Source organism: Cyprinus carpio, chromosome A14 (genome assembly GCF_018340385.1).
Source record: "Cyprinus carpio isolate SPL01 chromosome A14, ASM1834038v1, whole genome shotgun sequence".
Classification (NCBI taxonomy): domain Eukaryota; kingdom Metazoa; phylum Chordata; class Actinopteri; order Cypriniformes; family Cyprinidae; genus Cyprinus; species Cyprinus carpio.
In genome coordinates, this window is record NC_056585.1 from 20,520,779 (window position 1) to 20,546,576 (window position 25,798).

The 25,798-nt window shown below is 36.0% G+C and overlaps 1 protein-coding gene across 5 annotated transcripts; it reads right to left on the reverse strand.

Moving 5' to 3' along the window:
- Positions 1-1,333: 1,333 nt before the first annotated feature.
- Positions 1,334-25,369, reverse strand: LOC109057385 (elongation of very long chain fatty acids protein 6). 5 transcript variants are annotated; one of them, XM_042770189.1, is made up of 5 exons: positions 25,221-25,369; positions 6,501-6,632; positions 6,038-6,117; positions 5,451-5,602; positions 1,334-2,966 (listed from the first exon to the last, which is right to left on the reverse strand). In XM_042770189.1, the coding sequence occupies exons 2-5, from the start codon at positions 6,525-6,527 to the stop codon at positions 2,533-2,535; spliced, it is 693 nt and encodes a 230-aa protein (XP_042626123.1). In that variant the 5' UTR covers positions 6,528-6,632; positions 25,221-25,369; the 3' UTR covers positions 1,334-2,532. The 5 variants fall into 5 exon arrangements, with proteins under 5 accessions (XP_042626123.1, XP_042626124.1, XP_042626122.1 ...); XM_042770190.1 differs by lacking the exon at positions 25,221-25,369 and adding an exon at positions 16,334-16,745 and having other exon boundaries at positions 6,038-6,114; XM_042770188.1 differs by lacking the exon at positions 25,221-25,369 and adding an exon at positions 16,334-16,745.
- Between the last annotated feature and the right edge of the window lie 429 nt (positions 25,370-25,798).

Sequence of the window (25,798 nt, forward strand, 5' to 3'; positions counted from 1 at the left end):
AGCAGTGATTTACAAAATCCATTTCATTCAGTTTCAGTATGTTGAAATTATCTCCAAATCTACCTCTGCACTGATGCACACTGTTTCAAGCACACTTAGTTGATCAGAATACCCTCATTCTGCCTGTGTCACTAAAATGGTTATTTAGAACTTAAAATGTTTTCTTGGAGAAAAAAATGGCATGCTGTAACTGTGACTTGTATAAGATAGATGTTTTTGATTTATTGATTGCTATTTTTGTTAGGCTTTTTGTGATGTTCATTTAAAATGACAAAATCTCAACCTTTTTACCTCCAGCCATGCACCACCCCCCTCCCTCCGCCTTTGTCTGAGACAGTATTTGAAGACCCTCCTGTCTTTAAGCTTATAAGCTGAATATATACCTCTGATAAACATATGTAACATTATGTTTAATGTTACACATCTTTGTGTTTTTTTTAAAGCATTTTATAATTTTAAGACTTATTGGGGCCTTCCTGTAAGTGTGCAGAGGCCCTGAACGATGCAATTTATAATGCCATAAAGCAATTATATCAAAGAAAATAATCATAAACATACTTTTATCCAGTGTATATTGTGTTAGTGTGTCTAAAAAGTGCTCCCATAAATTTCTGTTGTGGAGTCATTAGAACTGTTACCCCTGCCCTGCTGATAGGGATTTCATGGACATCTGGAGTTACGTATAACAGTGAAAGAACATCTCAGTATAATAGCTGTGTATAATGTAATGCCAATGAGGTTTTGTGGTCTGTTTGGAATTACAAGCTTTTAGAGCTTAAGTAGTGCAAAACACAGCAAACTGACTTCAGATCTAATGCTTACAAACTTTGATCCATATTATCCAGTGATAACAAGCAGTATTGCATTGCACTTTATCTCCAGTAGTTACGTTGTCCAAAGATTTCCAGTCAAATATGGTATTTTGTGACGCATGTATATGCCAAATTTCAACTGCCAGTGACCTCTGATCAGTGCAATTTCATAGTGCTTTCAACAGACTGTCTGTTGCCATAAGGTTTAAAATGCCTGTTGGCATAATTTCTGTCACTCTTTCACGCACATTAACCGCCCCACCCCAGTAGACATGCATAACATGCTGCTTAGTATGGCTTTAGAATCCAGGGCAGTCTGAACTTATGTCTTATGTCACTGTCGCTGAGGCAGTAGTGCTCCCATCTGGCATGTTGCTGAGCCTGTTCACAGCAAGAGTGACAGTTCAGATGTCCCTCCTGCAGAGTCGAGAGCAAAATATGTGCCAGAAAGAATCTCTCACACAGTCCTATCAAGGGTAAACAAGGAGGAATCGAATAAATGAAAAAACACAGACACATGATTATTTCAGCACTCTTGGCTCTTTGTTAAAATCGTCTATAGATGCTTTACATGTATACAGTGCAAATGCACAAGAGCACAATGGACACCATTCAGTGACAGAGATTATTCAGATTTGTTACAGTGATATAGACACTTTGTTTAAGTATGCTTGACTTCATGGTCCTTTAGACAGGCTTGTTTGGCTAGACCCTCTATGCCATCTGCCTTTGGAATAGATGGTGATAATGATAACCTTAAGCCATGAGAAGAAGACAAGGCCTTTCAGAGGTCAGAGCAAATGCAGATTCAGAGAGATCTGATGATTCATACTCCACAAGTATGTTCTGATGATCATTTGGCCCCAATGTCCTCACAAATGGCCTTCACTGGTCTTTTTTTCCCCTTCCCCATTCATTGTTATATATATATATATATATATATATATATATATATATATATATATATATATATATATATATATATATATATATACTTGTGTGGTTGCTTGTGTGTAATCCAATGGCATTAAAAGTTTAGGCCTATTTTGACTACCTTGACAATTTTTCCCTTTTTGTTGTGTTTTCTTTTTTCTAAAATGATATGAACATCTAATGGAAAACTCTAAGACCTGAGAGAATTTTGGTGCTGCAACACAGAACACAGAAAACACTGTGGCATTTTAGCTCAACATTTAGCAGTCTTCCATTAACATGGCTTTCGTACAAAACTGCCGTACACAAGCTATCTAATCAATAAAAATAAAAATGCAACAGTAACATTTAATGTTTAGACATAACCACACAAATATTAATTCTATCCATATAACTTCCTTTTTTTTCCCAAAATGTTTTAATTGATTTTGCATCCCTTTTTTAATCTATACAAGTTTTTTCTTTTAAATACAGAGAATTGTATTGGGCACATAAACATTACATAAAGACACTTTTTTTTTTTTTTTTTTTTTTTTTACTGATATAATCATAATGATTTCTCAGTTCAGCTCAAAAGAGCTTCCCTAGTGGAGGAGAGGTTTATCTCCATACGTTAGTAGTACAGTATGCACAAGCTTTGATAGTAGCCCCTCATGGTCTTTGCTTCTTTCTTCTGCAAGTTCATAAGCCCTAACTGTAAAGACTCCTCCATCCACTACCAATCATTGGTCCATTTATTTTTTTCCCCACCTCTCCTTATTTAATTTTAAAAAATAATTTTCTTGATTTATTGGCTTTTCTTGGCTGCGTTGGATTTGGTCTTGGTGATGTAGGCCTCGAAGAAGAACTGGCAGAAGAGCACAAAGTAGCTGAGGTACATGAGAGAAGACCACACAATGTTCTGCACGTGGGACGGGCACTCTTGGCCTTGCTGCATCCACGAATACACCAGGTAGTTGACCACGCAGCCCATCACCATCTGAGTGATCTGCGTCAAGGTGATGAACATGGCGAACTTGCGAGAGATTTTGAAGCCGGCGGCCCGAAGAGCGTAGTAAGAATACATGACGGCGTGCACCAGATAGTTCATGGTCATGAACCAGCCCCCGCCAGCCACCATGTCCTTGTAGGAGTACCAGGAATAGAGCAAAACTGTGATGTGATGATACCAGTGCAGGAAAATCAGCTTTTGCTTGCGTAACACGATGAATAGTGTGTCTCCTGAAAGTATAAGTGCAAGAGACTGATTATGAGAGAGATACAGAAATAGAGAATGGAAAGAGTAAAAGATTTTACAATTGTTTAGTGAAAAACCCTGGTCTCTGTGCAACTAGTGGCTGTCTCAGATATGCTATCTGTTTTTTTGTAAACCATTTCTTTGGGTTTTGAAAATGGTGATAGTATTATGTTATTGATACAGTGAGTAAAGGTTAATGTTTGAAGTTAAACTTGTATGTTCTAGACCTTGAATATTTGAATATCTAATCAGGGCATGGTTTACCAGTGCATTCAGCAGACAAAACAAGTTTTATTTGGCTAAATGTAACAAGGTCAAACAGTGTCAGTCAAAGCTTTTAAGCTACAAATTAAGTCATTAAAGTTGTAAGTAAACTGTAAGTAAAGCCCCACTAGTCCAACTAATGATGTTGCGTAGGTTAAGGCATAAAAAAATGCTGGATGGAAATAGCAACATGAGCATCAAATCTTACAATGCGCATAAAACATGAATGCACTCCACTGAGGCAGATATTTTATTTGTATTCATTTATTTGTAAAGGGAGAAAATGTGCATAAACTATGATGGAAACACATTTACTGAATAAATTTGTGGATGTGCAACAAAAAAACTTGTGTGGCTTTGTGCAACAGATCATGTGATTGGATAACTTTGGAGTCACAGTTCCAGAACTTTATCAGACATTGTGTTCCCAAACATCAGGCATCCGCTCAGAATGCAGGATAACATGACAGCATTTATTTCATCGGGAAATCAGGTTTCTTTTTTTCGAAGTGAAAATTTTGTTCTCTTGAACACATGGAATTGAAACAGTGCTTAAGTTTAATTTGCAACTTTTGATGGAAACATAGCTAATGAGACAGGACTATATACATTTAAAGGGGACATAACACACACAGTTTCTGCCAAGAAACTGCTTCCTCTGTTGCCTTTGCTCTAGGTTCTTTGGGAAGCTAAACAAGGTTATCTTTCCCTCACAACCAACCAACCAAAAACCCCAATGAAGGATGTTGATGGGCATGTTCTTGCTCTCGCTCTGGTTGATGTGTGCGTGCTCTTCCGGGAGAAGTGCCCATACATGGAATTCTGCCCTTTATGGTGTCATGAGTTCTGCCTTTTATGGTGTCATACAGGGCTATACTCAAAAAAAAAAAAAAAAAAAAAAAAACCTTTATGAAACTTGAATGAATCCTGTATAAGTTATAGGAGTGTATTTGGCACAGAAATACTGTGTAATGCCATACGTCCAACTCGTTTTTTGAAACCTTATCCATGTTGAACATGAGACCTCCCATTAAAAAATTAATAAATAAATAAGAAAATACATTACTAAATATATTTATTTAATAAAAAATACAATACTCTCCTGCTGTACATCAGTGACAGGCCATCATGACTCATTATGCTTGGCCTGTACCTAGGAGGGATATTAATAGTCCTCACATTGTCTCAGTGCTGTCTTTTTTCTACAGTGGACCTAGTAGCCCACTACCCACCAGGACATGGCAAACACAATAGGCCCATGTAGGTGGAAAATAGAACCACTATCCTAGATTTCAAGACTTGGGGTTATGCTGCAAGGTTCCCGCTAACAAATTCTGTTACGCTTTCACAACCAATTATATTTATGTAGATGAATACTAGGCCCCTCAGTATTGCTTTGTCACTGGAGCAAGCTACACAGAAGAAGCAGAACGTATTTAACTGAAAGCATTGATGCTTGTTTTTTCCATGTTAAAGGATTATAGTTGTTTTAAATAGAATTGAGGATTTGGGACCTCTGGTAATGTGGTTACAACTGTTTATACTTTGCGGCTGTCATATATTTACATAAACTGATGTTTTGGGTCCCACAGTGTGAGAATAGAAAATTACAACTGAAAGAAAAAAAAAAAACTATTTTTAGTCCAGTGTTGCTTTATGCAGATAAAGCATTTCTGAAAAATGGTCTTAATATTCATTAAAAGAGATCCTGATCTTTTCTACAAGTACTAAGTGTGAATTTGTATCTATGTATATTATGAGTGTATGATTAGGAGTACTCAACTTTAAGTATGCTTGATTTGAGTAAAGAAAGAATGAAATGAATGAAAACTCTATATATTATGTATATAACACTGTGCCTGTGCCGTGATAGCAGTTTCATGTTTTGTGGTTGATGATACTCAGTTTATGGTATCTAGATTTATTCCTTTTTTTTAAAAAAAGCATGTACTGATATTAGACATCAATGTTATGTACAGCATGAAAAATGTATATTCATTTTGAGATTTTGTAAAGACTACATGTAGATGTGTTATTAAATGTGTTATTAATGATAAACTCTTGCAAAATTAAATATTCGAAACTGACAAATTAGAGAATTTTGTTATAACAGATATTGACAGGTATGACACCAATATATTGTGCATTCCTACTTACAAACAAATATATAAAATGGCTTAAATCAACCCTACACATAATCTCACCTAGTTCAGGTGCCTTGCTGAGGACAAAAGCATAGGCCCAGAACTTGCTGACTGGTCCGTTGTAGAAACTCTGATCGCACACTGACTGCTTTAGGCCTTTGGTCATCAAGATGTTCATCATGTAGCCTCCAGTTCTGATGGCACCAAATATACTGAAGAAGGAGGTGCAACAAAACAAAAGAGACATTTTAAATCAGATACAACAGACTTTTTAAAATGGTATATACTTTATTTATCTGTTAGGACTCATAGCATTACTAATAAGGATAACTATGCTTTATTTTGTTCAGCTGTAAAGCTGCTTCGACACAACCAGTATTGTATAAAGCGCTATACAAATAAAGGTGACTTGACTTTATTTTTATTGGGTGTGCTTATTTATTGACACTTTACATTGTGTGGCTGGGCAGCACTCAGGTTCCAGTTTTAGGTTTCGTATAAAAACTTAATGTGATAAACCTGGAAGTGTGATATAGTGCTGATCTCCATACATAGAAGAGTGGAATATGTTATATCTTTTTAAAAGTTAGATGACATGTTAAGGTGCAAGCTCAGTATGAAATTATATATGCAGGCCTCTTATGTACCATATATGCAGGTCTTTATGAAGTAACTTGGAACGAGGAAGTGGCTTGTTTTTCTGGCTATAATGCACACCATTAATCTGCTAAAACATGAAACAATTTAAATGCACAACATTCATTACAGTGTGTTATGTGCAAAGGCATCACTTTAAACACAAAGTGCACATCAAAGAAATGTGAAGTGTCTTAAACTATTTTAAACAATAATCTGTAAGCAAACTGCTTTTATTTTGCACTGCCATTGCATTATGATGTCTGATTGAATGGTCCATGAAAGCTTTAGAAATATCTCTTTTAATAATGACCTACGTGGGTTACTTTACATACTATTTATTTACGTTACGTTTATATTTCCATCACTCAACACTGCAATGTGTTAAGTAAGCAAATATGTTTTACCATTAAGATACACCCTTAAACAATTGCATGCAAGACCTATGACCCATTTAGCTATAGACATATTTACCTGAAGGCTGCAAGTGTTAAAGACCATAGTACTAAAGGTTTCCTCAATTCAAACTTCTCCCTTTGTTTCATTACATGCCGCCCACCAAGTATGCAGGCAGCGTAGAGTGCAGAGAAGAGGAAGGACTTCTTCCTGTAATGAATGAAATGGCAAAAAATGAGGAAAGCAAAGAAAACTTCACTTCAACCGTCAGCGTGACCATCTGCTCACAACATATTTTTAGTCATTTTGATGAATTTACAATTTCTTTTTTACATACACGATTAAGGTTTAAATTTGGGGCAGATTTCTTGCTGTAATGAAAACTATTCCATGCAGGTCAGAATACATTAGTATTTTTAATATTTTATTTATTTTAAAAATATCAGAACCAACTATGAAACCTATATGCTGTAAGCTGTCATATGCTTTTATCCAAACTATATATTCATATGCATGTACCCATTTTGTTATTTCTTAATGTCTTTTATGCTTACTGAGGATGCATTAGATCATAAATACAGTAAAAAAAAAAAAAAAAAAAAAACAGTAATACTGTGAAACATTTTTTTAGTATTTAAAAATATTTTAGGCTTTACTTCAGTCTTCAGTGTCACATCCTGCTTCAGAAATCATTCTGTAATATGCTGATCTGCTGCTCAAAAAACATTTCTTATTAAGCAACTGTTTTTGACATTAAAGGGTTAGTTCACCCAAAAATAAAAATTAAGCTGCGTTTTACTCACCCCCGAGGCATCCTAGTTGTTTATGACTTTCTTCTTTCAGACGAATCCAGTTATAGTTATATTAAAAATTGTCTTTGATCTTTCAAGCTCTATCATTGCAGTCAGCGGGTGTTGCATTGCTTCAGTCCAAAAGACGTGAAATAAAAAGCGCCCTTCCATAAAAAAAAGTGTCCAACATGGCTCTGGGGGGTGAACAAAGGCCTCCTGTAGCGTCTTGATGCATTTTTGTAAGAAAAATATCCATATTCAAAACGTAATAATAACTTTAATCTAGCTTGCGCCAACAGTTGTACACAGAAGCAGCTCCGGGAGCATGACGTATGAGGTCAGCGTTTTGCATGCGCTGGTGAGTTTCGTGAAAACAAACGTTTATTTAGAGGATCCAAAGAAGCAAAGTTTCCTTACTTTAGCAAAGGAAAACCAGTCTCCTCTTGCCTTATATCGAAATCCTCCGACATTCTTCTTTACAAATCCTTGTTTTGTTCTTCTAATTAGTGACCGTTGTTTTATTTTGATCTCTCCGCTGTGTTTCCGTGTGCGTCACTTCTGAGCGGCGCATGCACAAAGCTGACCTAATACGTAATTAAACAGTGAGCGCAAGCTAGATTCAAGTGATTATTACATTTTGAATATGGATAATTTTCTTACAAAAACACATTGATTCACTACAGGAGGCCTTTGTTCAAACTTTTTTTTTATGGAAGGGTGCTTTTTATTTCACTTCTTTTGGACTGAAGCAATGCAACACCCGCTGACTGCTACGATAGCTTGAAAGATCAAAGAAAATTTTTAATAGAACTCCGAAAGAAGAAAGTCATATACACCTAGGATGCTTCGGGGGTGAGTAAAACTCAGCCTAATTTTCTTTTTTGGGTGAACTAACCCTTTAATATTCAAATTTTTGTGGAAACCCTGATTCTTTAATGAATAGAAAGTTCAAAACAGCAACATTTATTTTAAATAGAAAATAGAAATTCATCAGGAAAAATCAGGAAGGCATTTTCTTTTTTCCTGAATTATGCCATGTTTTATATGGAAACACACATCCTCCATATTACATAGACAAATTTGCAGACTTTGCATACGGTGAAACAACCGCCTGCAAACTGGTCCTGTGACTATTCTGACTATATTATACTGCAGTTATGTAGCTGTTAAAAAAGCAGCAGCAAAGCCAGAGCTTATTCCAGCTCGCAATTCCGGTCTTAAAAATTTGCATACTGGTTTATAGTGTGTACACTGTAAAAACAAATACCTGTAGGATGTGTTAAGGTTTTTAGCTACACACACCTCAGAATGTAATCCACTTGGCTTAGCAACTTTGTCCAAATGCGTCAAACGTTACATAAATATGCAATTGTTCCTTAAATCATATATTCATCACTTATCTGTTGCCAAAATGAAATAAACTGTTGTTGGAGCTTTTCATCACAAACAGCTTATTGGGCTTATTTTGACAGCTTGTGATGCTTTTAGGATCTCATAATATCTGGCAGTGCTTGCTATACTGCATTTATCTGGTAGCTTGAAATATCCACCATGCAGTCTAATTCAATTTTGAGGGTATTCTGATCCCACCTAAATCTGATTTGCAATAAATTTGTTTCCTTAAGTCTTCATCCGTGTCTTTTTTTAAATAATTTTGGGGTAATTGGAATTGAAAGAAAACATTCTGGTTTTCTCTGAAACCATTAGGAAATCTCTGTATAAAGTATGTCTGTTAAACAGATTATGACAAAATTATGCTCAAGGGTACTAATATTTACAACCTAACATAAAATGTTAAAACATCACAATATCAAAATTTCAGTAGCCAATACCAACAAGAGAGAGATTTTTATAACATGTTCACAAATTAAACTAAAACAATGGCATGTAGTAATAAATTAACAAACAAAAGCAAAATCACAAACAATAAAACAATTGTTTTTAGGTACTTGATATTTTAACACCAGAATCAAGTAAATATTATCAAAGAGTCTATCTGTAATAATACCCAATGAATGCTGTCAGAGTTTGGCCAAAAAGCAGGCCTTTAAATAAAATTAGCAGTGTTTCTCATCCTTATTAAAACAAAAACTTTAATTAATAACGACAGCATCTTTTTTTTTTTTCGGTTAATGGCAGAAGTCAGTCAGATGGGAGCTTTGCCAGTGCAGCATCCAGCTGGCATTGTGAGCCAAAACTGGGGCATGTCTCTCCCTGCCAGTATCATTTCCAGCAAGATGTGTGTAACTTTGTTCTCCTTCCAAGAACTAGTCAAATCGGTGAACAAGGAACCCCAGAGGTTCTTCAGGGTTTTAATTACCCCATTTGCATATGGGTAAAGCCTCAGACAATTCCTCTGTTCAAAAGAATTCAAATTATACATAGAATTAAATCAAAATGTAATGCAGTAGTAGTAGTGCTAAGTGTCTATTTATAATTATATTTCTGTTTGTGTTATTTTATTTATTAATTTTTTTGTTACACATAACCTCTATAGGCTTTGTGTGAGGAAGGGAAGGGTGTAAGTTGTGAGAGCATGCTGAGCATCATTTTTTATTTTTCTGTCCACTGGATGTTAGAGACACTGACCTCACTCTGCTCAGAATGGTGGGCTCATTCTATGCATACAGCCCCCCTCCAACCTTGAACTGTCATTGCATTGTTCTTTGTGTACAAAGGGAGGCTGCAGCAGTATGCACATATTTTATTGGACCAATTTATCAGTGTTTAATGGATGACCGAACTCTTGTTTCTAATCAGTTAAATGCACTGGGTGTGATTGCTCACACTAACAGACTTCACAGTGCCAGCTAGCAGGAAGCTTGTTCTTGAGAAAACAGCTGGCAGCAAGATGCTTCTAATATAATCTAACCTCTGTGTTTGTATGTCATTATGTATTGTGCCAGAACCAAATGTTAGATGCAGCTAGACGTTGGGATTTAATTTTTTTATACATTTTTTTTTTTTTTTACATTAATTCGTTTATTTATTTGGTATTCAGTTTTCTCTTCATTTAAAGTTTTTTTTTTTTTCAGTCAGAGGGAACATCAGGCTTTGTAACTATGTCAGTAAAGCAGAGCTAGCAGCGCTTTCGTATATTGCAATGAAAATGATCCAGAAAAAGGCAGTATAGGACAGAAATATCCTAAACAAATATTTGATATAAACCTAACATATTCAGGTCCTGTGTCATCAACTTCCAGTAAGTAGGTCTATGTATTGCAAGAACATCAATTCCTTGACTTCTTCATCTGTGTTTTTGTCTATGCTTTCATCTTTCCAGCTGAGAGCATCTGACATGTAGTGGACAAAGACTGATGATGAATCTACCTGCAAGGGCTCACATCTGGCCCAAGCTGTTTAAGCTAGAACTGCTTCCCAAGTCATTTAGAGCCACTAAATAAACGGAATTTGCAGCCTAATAGCAGTTTTAGACTAATGACGATAGCAGAATCTATTCTGCTAGATTCAGAGATTTTTAACCAAACGCAGCACAATGTTGGAAAAGTGCAGGATGGTAGAATTCACTGCACAAGCACAGAAAAGAGTTTGTGTCAGAACAAAACCTCGATATAAGGATTTATTTTTTTATTTTTTTGATTCCATGTTAAAGGAGTAGTTCACCCATAAATTAAAATTTACTCATCTTTGGGCCATCCAATATGTAAATGAGTTGGTTTCTTCATCGGAACAGATTTGAAGCAATTTAACATTACATCACTTTTTCAATAGAGGAAGCATTATTTGGAAGTTTTTATGGATTGGACTTTTAGCCAGAAGGGACAGTTTAAAGTTAAAACACATTTAAGATGGATTTGTTTATTACATGCAGCTTTTCATTTCACAAGATGTTAATTGATGGACTGGTGTCATGTGGATTACTTGTGGATTATTACAACATTTTTATCAACTGTTTGGACTCTCATTCTGATGGCACCCATTCACTGCAGAAGATCCAATGGCGAGCAAGTGATGCAAAATAAAAAAAAATTAAAAAAAGGGGAAGTCGTGGCGTAGTGGTTAGAGAGTTTGACTCCTAGCCCTAAGGTTGTGGGTTCGAGTCTCGGGCTGGCAATACCACGACTGAGGTGCCCTTGATCAAGGCACCGAACCCCCAACTGCTCCCCGGGCGCCGCAGCATAAATGGCTGCCCACTGCTCCGGGTGTGTGTTCACGGTGTGTGTGTGTTCACTGCTGTGTGTGTGCAGTTTAGATGGGTTAAATGCAGAGCACGAATTCTGAGTATGGGTCACCATACTTGACTGTATGTCACTTCACTTCACTTCACTTCACTTCAATCTGTTCGAAAAACTCATCTACATATTGGATGGCCTGAAAATGAGTAAATTTAAAGCAGTTATTTAAAAATTTGGTCTACATTACTAATTTAAGCTAAAAAAAATATATAATGTATTTTTAAATTATTCTTTTCCTAGCTAAGCAGTTTCTGGCTGAGTGCGATAACATGGCTAAGACTAAACAACCAGTGTTTGATGTTATAATTTGTGACATGGTGGAAAGGGCTTTAGCCAGAGGTATTTGTTTTCTCTCCAAACATCAAATGCAATCTCTTCTTCAGGGGTACTTGCATTGAAAATAGAAACAAGGTGACTGCTCTTTCAGAGATCAAATTTTGAAATGCATTTTTTGTCATTGTTGTGGTGGGTGGCAAAGGCTTTACGTTTTGTCAAAGACCTTTTAGATGTGTCAGTTGAAGGTTGCAGGAAAAGCAAATCTTATTTATAAACATAATCTCTCAAGGTCAGTGCCGTGGTGTAGTAAAGTGACTGTCAGCATAAATAAGATTATATTAAATAACATTTATAGCAGGGACAATGGTTTGAGGTGCCAGGAAACTATGTATCTCTATTATGTAGGCCTGGCAGTCTGTGCATGAATCAGTCCACTTTTATTTATCCAATTATTTTTTTATTTCTTTCTTTATTTTTTTTGTCTGCCTGTGCCTTTATTTTGAGAGACAGACTCTTACAAATGAGAGCTCATTAAATAAACTTTTGGGCAGTGCAGCATAGTGAGGATAGAGGATAAAAATACACCCAGATTAGAGATGACCTGTGGCTATCTTCACAACCTGAGGTTAATTCTCTCTGGTCAAGCCAGACCAACACAAAACATGGCACACTACATAAGCTAAGGCAGCTCTATCTTATTGATCTTCCTTGTGATGTTCTGCAAATCAAAAAACAAATATTACTAAACAAAAAACAAAAACAAATAAAACAACAAAAACGTATGTACTTTTCAGTTATGTATTCTTTTTAGCAGTTTAAACCTATTCATAATAACTTTTTATTTATAATAAAATTTTATTTTTATAATATAAATGAAAAATGCATATTTCTTAAGAATGTATTTATTTAGTTATTTAAAATGGCAAAAACGGATGCCAATATGGCCGTCCGTGTAGCAGGTATGACTCAGCACTGTCAAATATTAATGAACTAATTTTAGTAAAGTCATGTTTTACATAACACGTGCATGACCTGTAAACCTCATGTTCACGTTTATTGCTACATACGCTGAATATATGAGCACCAGCACAGCAAGTGAAATGCAGAAGTACCTTTTAGGGTGAGAATTTTGAAATTTGAAACACGGAAAAAAAATTGCTACATATTTTCACGAGGCCAATTCCTTTAAAGGAAGTTCTCTGTATCCTATTAAGGACTTCTATATCTGTCGGATTTTAAATGCTTACATTACCTGTGAGAACACAGCAGGGCGCTTTGAATGTTCAGGTGATTATACCTAAATCTGTATTGCAGCCATCTATTCATATACTCAATATACTCATATACTATTATATATTACTCTTATTTATTCATTTAAAAGATCTTTCCTTCACAGACGTTTAGGAAAATCTATGGTCTGTGTTGAAGCACCTGTGTTTGCCTAGCATAAATAATTCAGGAATTGTTCATCAAAGCTGACATTCTGGCTGTTTCTGAATACCAAGTATGCAAAGTTCGGACTTTGCAAATTCGACGGATGGGAGGACACAAGTCTGGTAATCCTGCAATGGAACAGCAGCGTACTTGATAACGTCCCTCAGCTCGCCTTGGCTACTTCGGTTATTCTCACTGTATTACAATAAAACAAAAATGCCACAAAAATGTGGTGAAGGCAACGCGGACATACTTTGATAACCTTCAATCACTGTATGTATACTTCTAACAAACCGAAATGTAGAACACAACCACATTATATATATATATATATATATATATATATATATATATATATATATAATATATATATATATATATATATATATATATAACATTAATAAATGGTTTAGGTAATATGTGCATATATACTATGATTATCTTCACTGTATGTATAAATAAGATGAAATCTGACATAAAACACAACGCTGCCTCTCTTTGTTAATTATCAGTTTTAATGAACAATAACAGCCATTAAACGTATAAGTATAAAATATAAGATGCTTATATAATAGGAAATAAAGACAAAACAATTCAGTAAAATATATGCTACAGTCAAAAGTCAATGCTGTATGACAGTAGATAAATATATAAAGTTATGAAACTAAACTGTGTGCACATACATATACCTAAAACAAATTAAATCTCATGTTTAACCACTACAGAAAGAGCCAGCGGCAAATGTCAGAATGATTAGCCGAGGTAAGGCTGCTCTCGTCGGGGTACATGAGCACTGAGCACCCGGTGATCGCCTGGAGCTCTCACATCGTAAGTTCGGACTTTGCAAGTTCGATTTTTGTGAGGTAATTTATTGAATTTTAAAATTGATGTTATTTTTGATGACATAATAACAGTAATATTTTGAAAATTATGCGGGTTTTCTTCTCCGCCATTAACGCTCGCTGGTTGGTGCGAAATGCATTCTGGGATACCTGGCTGCCTCAAGTTCACACAAGTCACCTCTTGATGCATCCACGATAAAAAGGGAGGAGCAAGAACACATCCAGGGATTTGAACTGAACTTGGTTAGATGTGAACTTTGAATTGGAACACTGATTAGTCCACAAGAACACAAGTACATACAAAAACGCATATTGAAAAATGGCTTCTGTTTCCCTGATCACCAGGAAGACGTATGAAAGGATCCTGTGGTGTTGCAGTCATTCATCACAGAGCAGAGTGTTGGATTATTAAAGCAGATACATGCGCCTCGCAGTTGCTTTGTAAATCAGAACAGGGGAGGGGTTCTGAAAAATGCTTTTCAAGCAGATGTTTAGTCTCTGTGTCTATGCATTAGCCTTGAATGCAAAGGAGGCAATGTGAATTACCAGGCTGACGTTATCGCTGCATCTTTTTCCATACAATGAAAGTGAATGGTGACTGAGTTTGTCAGTTTACTTAAAATCATTTTTGGTGTTCCATGGAAGAAAATAAGCATTGGAAAGTGTGTAAAAATGTTTTGAGTGTAAATAATGACTAATAAAGAATTGTAGTGTTTAGGTTTACTATGCCTTTAAATCTGCATTTCAGTGTTATAACCAGTCGAACAGCACATGACGAGATCGTTTTCTTTGCGTTGCGTTTTTCAGTAATCAGAAACAGGCTGAATTGATCAACACAACAAGAATTATAAAGCTCAAAGACACAGTACTTTCACTTTCAAGTCAGCAGGCGTTTCTCCACACACAGGAAGACACAAGATGATGCATGTGATGCAAGCAACCCCGAGAAGTCAGCACAGTGACGCGGAAACGTGATTGGTCAGATCTGTGTCAGCAGACATCAACAACCGCATCCCATTGGTTAGGTGCTATGAATTCCAATCCAGCCTCACTTCACTGTCTCCAAACGCGATACAGAATTGTAAAAGCGTAAAATTGATCCATAGCGAGTAATCGTGTTGACGCAACCATGTGCTAGATATTTTAAACAAGCGCCATAGTTTCCAAGCAGATTTCTACCATTAACTACAGAATCATGCACCGGCATCTATGTATAGATAGATTTTATAAAGACCATACACAAAGACGTCCTATGCCGCGAATCTAATAACGCTTCGCCTGCATGTGTCTGATTCCATATGATTACCTGTGTTATGGCGTTCACATTTTACTACAGTGATTGTGGGCTAGGCTAGGATTTGAGCTAGTGATTAGGATGTCTGACTCATTTTCGCGAATCGGTTCTTTTGAACAATTCGTTAAAAAAAAAAAAAAAAAAAACGTGTGAGTGTGTGTTTTGTTTGTGGGACGGTGTACTCTAACGTTTCTATAAAACCGTTTCCGTGTTTATATATTCCTGTTTATTACGTGTTTAATTGTGTTTTATTAATAAGGGCGTTTCTTAATGCTATTTTGTGTGTGTAACTGTCAAAAAATCAAATCAACATCACGTTGTATATGTAGCCTAACATTTCTGCTTGTTTGGTCCCATATTAGTCAAACAAGTCGGTTCGTATCTCATAACGAATCAAACATGTTCGGAGCAGAATGAATCGGTTAGTTGTAGACTCCAGAACCGCTCGGATCAATTCAGTCCGATTCGTGTGCAAAGCTTTTAAAACCAGTTTTGTGAACCCGTTCAACCGATTTATTGGAAAGATCCGACTCTAAAAGAACGATTCTTTCCCGAATCGGACATCGCTTCTTTGGCCAAGCTGTTTAAGACTTGATAAACACCGATTTTAAAACACACCTACAGTTTTGTACAAAGAAATCGTGTGTTTATCAAAAAAAAAAAAGGTTTGCGTAAGATATGAACCCGTGCGGCATCCTAGAGGATGAAAGCTCCAAATGTCACGAAGGACACAAGCAGAGCATCACCTTGAATAGGCTTTGAATCTGATTAGAGTGCAGCGATGCTTCAACTATAGCATCGCTCATTATATGTAGATCATTTGTGATATTAAATAGAACGCAATGCTGAAACAATATTGTTGAGTCTCGAGGGGGAAATCACACAGCGCATCGTGGTCTGGATGGTACCTGACAGTGACTTTCAAGAGTCCCCTGGCGGATATTAAGCATTCGGCTTAATGCATGGTTCAAATATTTAATATGCTAGTCTACAAGTCTGTTTGATGAACGGCTTTGTTGGCATCATAGCTGTGATTATCATGGTCCAGCTTATTTATCATGCATCAGAGCTACTGTACCAGTTCTCCTGCATCCATCGAATGGCTTCATCTTCATTGAATTGCCTCTCGAATTCGTATTCTTGCAAAGCCAGCACCGACATGGTCTCCCGTCCTTTAAACGCTCACTATAGAACGTTAGCCTTTCTTTGGCGATTAAATGAGTGCAGTTTCACGGATTTCCTATCTGTGTCTCGCAGGCTCAGCTCCAGCCTTGCCCTCGCATCGCTCTTGCCACCCCAGCACACTCGTTGAGTTGTTCTCGAATGCCAGCCTATTTGACTCTCAGCCCGTACCGGCATACGCCCTCCTCTCTTCTGAGGAAGAGGAGCGCAAGGTCCTAATGCCGCAGAACCGATGCTTCCTCCTGAGCTGTCGTCATCGCAGACAGCGGTGACCTTTGGCATACATTCGTAAACGATGCGTTTTGCACTACTTTCGGTCTATGTTCAGGCTGGGGAATCTTTAATCGCGGAAATAAATCAGCAACTTACACAAGTCTAACATATTTTTCATGTCAAAACCAATCCATCATCTGCAGGGGTTTCTAACATACTCTCACGCGGATTATCTAACATTTTATTTATGACTAACTAATGTAGCACCATTAAAAATATTTAATAGGCTATATAGGCTATATATAATTTACTCATGCATAGGCCTTCTTGGACCCCTGGAGTCTCTTTGGATCTTTGGTTCTCCATTTTAAACAGCATTTACCACAAATTATGAGCATTCCATGTGTTGTTTATACAATACACATAAAGGTCTAGATCCATTTGATCTATTCTAAAGGCTTATAGGAAATAGTGAATCTGAATTTGGTCTACGTAATAAAACAACATTCTTGAATTCTTGTTCTTTTTTTTTCATGAATGAGTTGGTTGGACCAGTGAAGGGAAACTGCCAACAAGTGTCCAGCATACAATGGTGCATCTCAGGGACCTGAGGCCGGTTGCATAAAAGACTAGTCTTAAAAAGTTAGTCATCTATTTTTTTATTCGAGACTGGCCATTACTTTTTAAATTCAGTTGTGTAAAGGTAGATTTGACTTATGTGTATTGGAAAAGAAAGACTGATTACCCCTTGGCAACTGCTAGTTGCTCAAACTAGTTCTTAAGACACATTAACATGGTGGGTAAGTTTATGCATGGCCCCTGATGAGTGTGTGGAGCTTTAATCTAGATAATGGCTGGATGCTTTGTAAACAAACCCAAAAAAATTGTCCACACACTGATTAGACTTTTCCCAAAGAATTTATTGGTACTGGTATAATGTTTCAACTATCAGGTCTTCATCAGTGTCAGTGTGCGGACAATTTTTTGTTTTGTTTGTATTGATCATATTTTTTGTCTGAGCCTTTGGGTTTTTTGGGATGTGCACGCTTTTTTTGTATTTTTGACTTTGGATGCTTTGTACCCACTTTTTATGCAAATGCATACTTTTAAGAATCTAAAATATAAGATAGTTAAATTTTTTGGACACTTCATAATTCCCATACTTCCTGTTTCATAGTTTAGATGACTTCACTGTTCTAAAATGTGGAAAATATAATAAAGTGATTAGTAAAAACAGTAATTTTACGGTTTTCTATTTTAATATATCATTATATATATATATATATATATATATATATATATATATATATATATATATATATATATATATATATATATATATATGTCCAATTAAGTCACATTTCTTACTATTATCACAGTTGAAAACAGTTGTTCTGCTTAATATTTTTGTGAAAACCTTAGGATTCTTTTATGAACAAAGTTCAAAAGAACATCATTTATTAGAAAGAGAAATACAAATGTCTTAACTGTCACATTTTATCTATTTTTTTTAATTCCTTGCTGAATAAAAGTATTATTAATTTCTAAAAAAATTCCTGAAAAAATGGAATGTCACAAAACAATATCTAATGTTGATGGATGCTTGTTCTTTGATTTCTTTGCCAAAATGCATAATTATCCTTCGGTTGTTGTTGCTGGGACTTTGATGGGCTGGGGCACATAGTAGACAAAAGGTAAAAGATTTGATCCAGCACCTGGAGGAGAGATAATTTCTCTGCTGTGGCATAGAAGAAATTCCACAGAAATTAACTAAATTGATTCTTGGATATATGGGCTTGGCCTAAAATATCCAAAGGTGTGTCACCAACTAAAGCAATAAGATTATCAACTAAATTACATTTAATCTTACACTAAATGCTATAACAAAGGATATCATAGTTTACTATAGCCTGTACATACGTTTTTGATTAGATTAAATAAGATTAAATATGCCACTTAATTAAAGTACACTGCTGATAGACCAAAGGAAAAAATGCTAAAAGTCAGAGTGTGTGACTAAGAGACATAATGTGAGTCATAGTGGAGAGAGGAAGTTAGTCAGTAACCGGTATCCAGATGTATTTGTGGGTGTTATCAGATTCTATTGTGATATCAATGTATCTTTCAAAATGTGCTGCAATTATACCTTAACTTTTGTCATTTGGTTTTTGCTCTCATGGAGGATGAAGGTATAATTATGGATGATGTCTAATTAGAGCAAAACTGAATTACAAATTGATCACATAACACTGGTCTGGTGAAAGTGGCATTACAGGCCTACTTGCATTTGATCTTTTGAAATGATTTATATAATATAAACAGAAAGTGATTTCTATCAGAAAAGTATAATGTTAAGGCTGATATGTTAGATGTAAAGATTGCTCAGTTCTTTTTCTCATACTGTCTGTGGAGTCAAATCATAGTACATAGTATAATGACTGTGGAGATTTTTTCCCCCCTTAAAAACGCTTTTCACAAACATGTCCAATCCTCATTTGTCATCCTCGGATTAAACATGTCAGATCCTTGTAGGTAGTTAAAAAAAGAACTTGTTTGATACTGAGCCAACGCTGTGTGTTAATCATCTAAGTTGTTCTGTAAAGATTAATGGTTACTTGTCATTTAACAGATGCATTTACTACAGTAATGACAGAAATATTGAATTATGGTGTGATTATTTTAGAGATGCAACATGCAGACTGGAGATAAGTGTAAAACATCGTAATGGGCTGAATTTGACATTCTGTGGTTCACAATTCTCACAATACATCATTCACAATTAATATAATATAATTTATTATTATAATAGCATGATAGAAAATCACAACAACTTAGTTAATTATTATTATTTTGAAATTAATGTTATATAATTTATATTTTAGTAGGCAAAACTGTTGATCTTATTTTGTTATTGTTGCACACAACACAGTTTGTCTTCCTCCTACTTGTTGCACCATCTAGTGGTCACATACTGAAACAACCGTTCTATGGTGAAATTTCAGTAGGCTATATGAATGTTTTTAAATACAATTTTAAGTCAAATAGAAACAAATAAATATATTGATAATAGTAATATTACTTTTCATCTGCATCAGTTAATGTGTAAAAAATAACATATTTTGATTACTGTTTAATTACTGTTAAAAAGGTTTTTTTTTGAGGTGATCTACCTGTGATCCTTTTTTTCTTTTCTTTTTTTTTTTCCAGTGTTGGCCCATTGCTCTTAAAAACAACTCGTTAGCCAATTATCACCATCTCTCTTACAGAAAGCAGTTGTGACTGCTTGAATAAATTGTTTACTCATCCTGAGGAGCTGGGAGTGGTTAGGGTGCAGAGAACTATTATAATGTTAATGAGAATTAACTTTGTTAAAAATATCATTGTTTCTTAAATAAGGATAGGTGTGTGGGACATTAAACGGGTGAATACTCTCAATTATGGGTCTGTACTTTTAATTTTATTAGTTGTACTGCCCCCTGTTGGACGTGTATAGCACTTGTATTACAAACGTTTGAAACTGTGCTTCAGGCATTTAGGTTTTAGTTAGATGGGGTGGAGTTTTGAATGTATTATATTGCAGGGCATTAGATGATGTTTTAGAAAGTACAGTACATTTTATAAACAAATGGCAACAATTCTTTTCCCGTCTGCTAATAATGATTGACAAATATAATATTTTAGAGGGGGTAACAATCTAAGCCATAGTTACACAATTACATTCACACCTTATTATTGCACCAGGCTGGCGTTGTTAGCTAGTATTATTTCTTTGTAGGCTAAGTAGATTTCCCAGCAAAATCCGTTATAAAATCACAGCAGGACACATCAGGAAACACTGCACCTGCTGCATTAAGAAGTTGGGAAGTCAGTTAAAAAGCTCTATACTGCAGCTAATCAAGCCACAACTGAGACAAAATCGAGACAGAGCTGATGGATGGACAAAAAATAGTCTAATTCACTCCTAAACTCTCTGCCATTTCTGCATCTACAGATCCATTAATGTCGTTCAGCTCACGTCATCTTTCCACTGAGATTAGCAGGATTTTGGAGCACAAACTGTGGCACGTAATGAGGAGGATGTTTAAAAAAGAATCGCAGCAGATTGATTTCACTGGTTTATTAAGCAGCCTGCGGGTTCAAACCTGTCTCTCCTTATGAAAGATTGAAAACATCAGATGAAGGCTGCGGCGTACGCATTAACATACAACTTCCAGGGTCGCAGAACATTGTGCATCTGAGCTCGCCTCTTTAAGCTCTGCCGAGCATGATTTGTTTATAATAACTGACTTATTGAATATTTTCTCATGCAGTCGACATAGAGTATATTTTAGCAACTAGTCAGTAAGTTGTGTAGTAACAGTGTTGATATAGTTGTCTTGCTTGAGGCTTTGTGGTCTTGACCTATTCACATTTGATGTGTTAGAGCTTAAGCGAATGATGATGTCATATTTGTGAAAGGTGATGAGGTTGAGAGAGCTGGAGTTTTTGTTACTGTTAACACCGAGCTTCACAATGCTGTCATTCATTCTCTTCTTACCTTTCACTTAATTCTTTAGGCACTGCAGGCACACACACAATTTAACACCGGTTGCAACTCTTATACATTGTCTTGTCAACTTTTGTGTGTATGCAGCTGCTTTTCAAAAGCAAGCGCAGAATTGACAGAACAATAGAGAAGAGTGTATATCCTGGGCCTGTGTGGAGCCCTGGTCTGTTTTAGGGTGTGTGCTTCCTATAACATGACTAGTTCCTTTTGAATTGTTTCTGAAAAATAGGCCAACAGGTATTTGGTTATTAACATATTATTATGTTTTTTTTTTTTTTTTTTTTGTGTGTGTGTGTGTGTGTGTGTGTTTTCCATTAAATATTTTTGTGTATTTGTCCTGACCTGATATTTTAAAGATTAGCATTATTTGTTTCAAGTTTTATTTTTTTTTTACTATATATTTGCAAGTACTTGTGCATGCTGCACATCAACATGCATTACATCCTCACAATATTATTGGAACACAATCACAGCTGTTATTTTGGGAAAATATTCTGTATCTCACTGCATCCAAAATTAAAAGCTTCTCGCAGTCTGGACAGCTTATAGGCTTTATTTAAGCATTGCATTACATCATCAGTCCTCCGTTACACGCTTCCCATTCCAAAACAATAGAGAAAGGTTGCGGTTGGGGCTCTTCACTGAAACTATCTTTGTTAATTCCACACACATCCGTGCATCTGTGATTTCATGGTACTCACTGTGTGGAATTCCTAATCGATTTTAGAGTCAAAACATTTAAGATGTTTCTTTTTAATATAAGTTGAGAAAGCAGGAAGCGTCTGAGTCATCGAAGTTTACTCCATGTCTGATCATTCACACGCTCCCACTAGCACACGCCTGCGGCCAGAGAAGCCATCCCGGCGTCACACTCAGCTCATCAAAGGCAGGGCCGTGTCAGACACAAGCACCCGAATACACGAGCCTGTCCTCCAACAAAAAACGACCATATAGGTCGTTTGTGCAAGCACCTTATTACGACCTATTTTTACGTTTTAACGTTAAGCGGCCTCTAGCGGGCGTAAAAATAATGACAGTATCGCGTTGCGTCTGTCGTCATGAAATGACGTATAATGTCATTACCAATCAAAACGCACGTTTATTTAAATGCAATGTGTGGACTTTTTACACCGATCTCACAGTAATTCGTACATATTTTACTAGGAGGCTTATTCGTTCGAATGACCACACCTAACCCCACCCCCTAAACCTAACCCTCACAGAAATCATGCTAAATTATGATTTTTTGAGCATATACATTTTACGTGCACGTCCATTCTCGGGGATCGAACCCATGATAGCATGATTGCATTTCAAGGTATAACGCAATAATCTACCAACTGAGCTACCCGAAACGCAAATCACGGTGCAAATAAAAGAGTTCAAAACATTAATATGAAAACGACCTTTTGCCGATAGGGGCGCAATTGTAGTATACGCTCTGATGGGTCGTATTTCAGGGATTTGGACAAACGACCTATACGAGCGTATTAGTTGGAGGACAGGTTGGGATACACACAAGCTCTGGCACATCCTAAGAAAGGTAGACGCACACTTTGACCAACGAAACACAAGTACATCAGATGAAAAGGTATAGACATGCATGTTAGCAATATGCCAACATGTTTTCCAAACAGAGATATGCACACAAAGAACATACGAGAGAAGAGGCACATCTACAGATGCAGGTATAGACACATAGTTGCTCTATAGCAAGCATATAATCATGACTTTTTTCAAAGAATGGTCTGATCTTAAAGGAGTAGTTCGCCCAAAAAAAAAAATAAATAAAAAAAAAAATAGCATCCTCATGTTGTTCCAAACCTGTTGGAGAGCATTTATTCTGAAAACAAAAGAAGGTATTTTAAAATCTCTCTCTCTCTCTCTCTCTCTCGCTCTCTCTCTTCTTTAAAAATGTGTTCTTTTGTGAACCACAGAAGAAAGAAAATCATACATGATTGGAATAACATTAGGGTGAGCAAATGACAGAATTTTCATTACTAAAATTACATAACTAAAGGCAGAGACAGGTGAAGTTTTCCATACACAACTCCACACAATCCTCACATATTCTCTCCAATATTTCAAGCTCACCTCCAACTCAGTCAGTGGTTCCTCATAGTGGCTGTATAGGATCTACGGAGTCGCAAGAGAGATAGTAGCTTTGTACTTGACTGGTGAGTTTCCAAGAGAAAGCATGGTGGCTAATAGTCGAAATAATGCTGTTATAGGCCTGTAATGCTAACGTTTTATGCATTTTTGTACTGTATTTACTTTAACAAGAAAAAAAAAAAAGGAAATGGAAAGTTCATGGCTGTCAGTGAATTTTGGAACTGATACATAACCTTTGCATTAATTAGCCATGTGGACACCTGTTTATGTACAGTGCCAGTAATCATCTCAAAATAGCTAAATGTCAGATGGTTAACTGTCCAATATCGTTCTATCCCTTCTACTGACAAACATTTGTTATTATGTTATGCTAATTTGTAATGGGAAATTACCATCATTGATAATGTGGAAAAAGATACCTCTGAAGTAAGTATTTTATTATTTAATGTGGAAATATGAAAATTGTCGTATTCCTTTATATTCTGAACTTGTTGTAGGTCAGTCGGTGTTGTTTTTCTCGGAGAACTAAGTAAACGCGAGAATGTGCGAGGTCATCTCACCCCGACCTTGAGCTTAAATGGCTTCAATCTGATTGGACAATCGGTGCTTTTGCCAAGATGGGTGGTAACAACATCGCAGTCCAGTTCATCGATATATAGACTCATGCAGCTACGACGACAGCGAACATAATAGAACTGGCTTGTTGACCAGTAATGTCTGGTCAGTAGAACATGTAGGATATTAGAAAAACAGGAGCAAATTTAGCCTATCCACTACAACCTAATATAGGCTACCATCGATCATATGTATTTTTTTTTTTCTAAACAGATTTTACGTATTACTGATATTTTAACGCCTCTCTTTATCTTTGCTTCACCAATAGACTATTCTAAATAGCCTGTCTTTAATAATCGAAAAGAAAATAATTGTTGCTAATATTAGGTAAACATTTCAGTTGTTCCTTCCATTCACACTTAGGACTGTAGACTAGAACTTAACATATATTCACTCGGCTGTGAGCTAAATTGTGAGCGTTTGACTAGTCCAGTTATTACACCTTGCTGGATTTCAGAAAGTATAAGGGGTTAATGACATTTATGAAGGCATTTAAAATTAGATTTGGTGTTATTTGGTGCAGCTGTTAGTCATTAATCAAAATGAAATACTGCAAAATGTTACATGGTTTCCCTAAATACCCTGTCTACTGCAAACCCAATATGCATTTTAAATACCACTGAATTATAGATTGTATTGAACTTTTTTGTGTAAAGGCTGTAACACAAAAATTCAAATAAGAGACCATTGCACAGTTTGAATAATAATAATAATAATAAAGCTAATTATTACGGAAATCAGAAGTGATAATAATATCTATTACAGTAGTCATCATACAATACAAGGCTTTCGAGTGAGATATATATAGAAGGCTATATGGTTCCACTATATAAATATTTTTAAATACAGTCAGAAAGACGACGGCATTAAGAGTAAGGCCTACGGTAATTTTTAAAAGAAAAATAGGCCTATAGGAATTAACCTATTTTACATTATTTCAAATGTAAACGTAATATTGGCTGCTTCTTAGCTTCAACATGCATACCAAGTTTTACGTAAGCATACTTAACGTTGACACTGAATAAAAAATTCAAGCTACAATCAAAGAAATATTCCCCGTCAGGGAGTATCTGACTGAACATTTTAAATACATTTTCTCAACTACTACCAAAGTTCCTTAAGCAACGTATTTTGTGTCGGCTCATAAAATAACTAAGAACACGGCAAGACAACACTGTGCAGGGAAGCTTATAGAAAACGCGAGTTACAAATGAATGCAAACTTTTGGCTCTTCTTCCTTGTCATGCAAGAACATGTTTTTAGTTTTCTGCTGATAATGCACATTAAAACTCCTTACCTTTATGCAGTCTTCTAGGGAATAGACGGAACATCTTTCTCGGCTGTGTTTAGGCCGACTGAAGGGTTCCTCTCTGGATCTGCTCTGTATTGCTCCCGTGGGCCCCCCACTCACAGTGTTTATTGAGATGTGTATTGGGACCCCAGACCGTCAAGTTGCTAGGAATGAATAATTTAGGCCTGGTTAGATTAAGAGCTCTACACTGAGAGAATCAGGAATGTGTACACCTGAAAATAAGTGTTTGTTGTTGCAACATAGATGCTTAAATAGTTTTACATTTCATTCAACTGCAATACTCATTTTCAGTAACTTTAATAGTAGCATTCAAACAATTTCCCCTTGTTCTGTCTGCCTCATTAATCATCATTATATGAGAGCATTCATGTTAAACAGCTCGCTTGTGTTGTACCCAAAGTAAATGTTAACTCATTCTGATCTATGCGCGCTGTAACATGACTTTCATAGATAGAAACACACTCACAAACACGCCTGTCTGTTGCATACCTCTCTTTGTTTTGATTGCTCTTCTATAAATGAGATCGTCTGTGCTATAGAGGTCTTTTATCGGCTATATCATG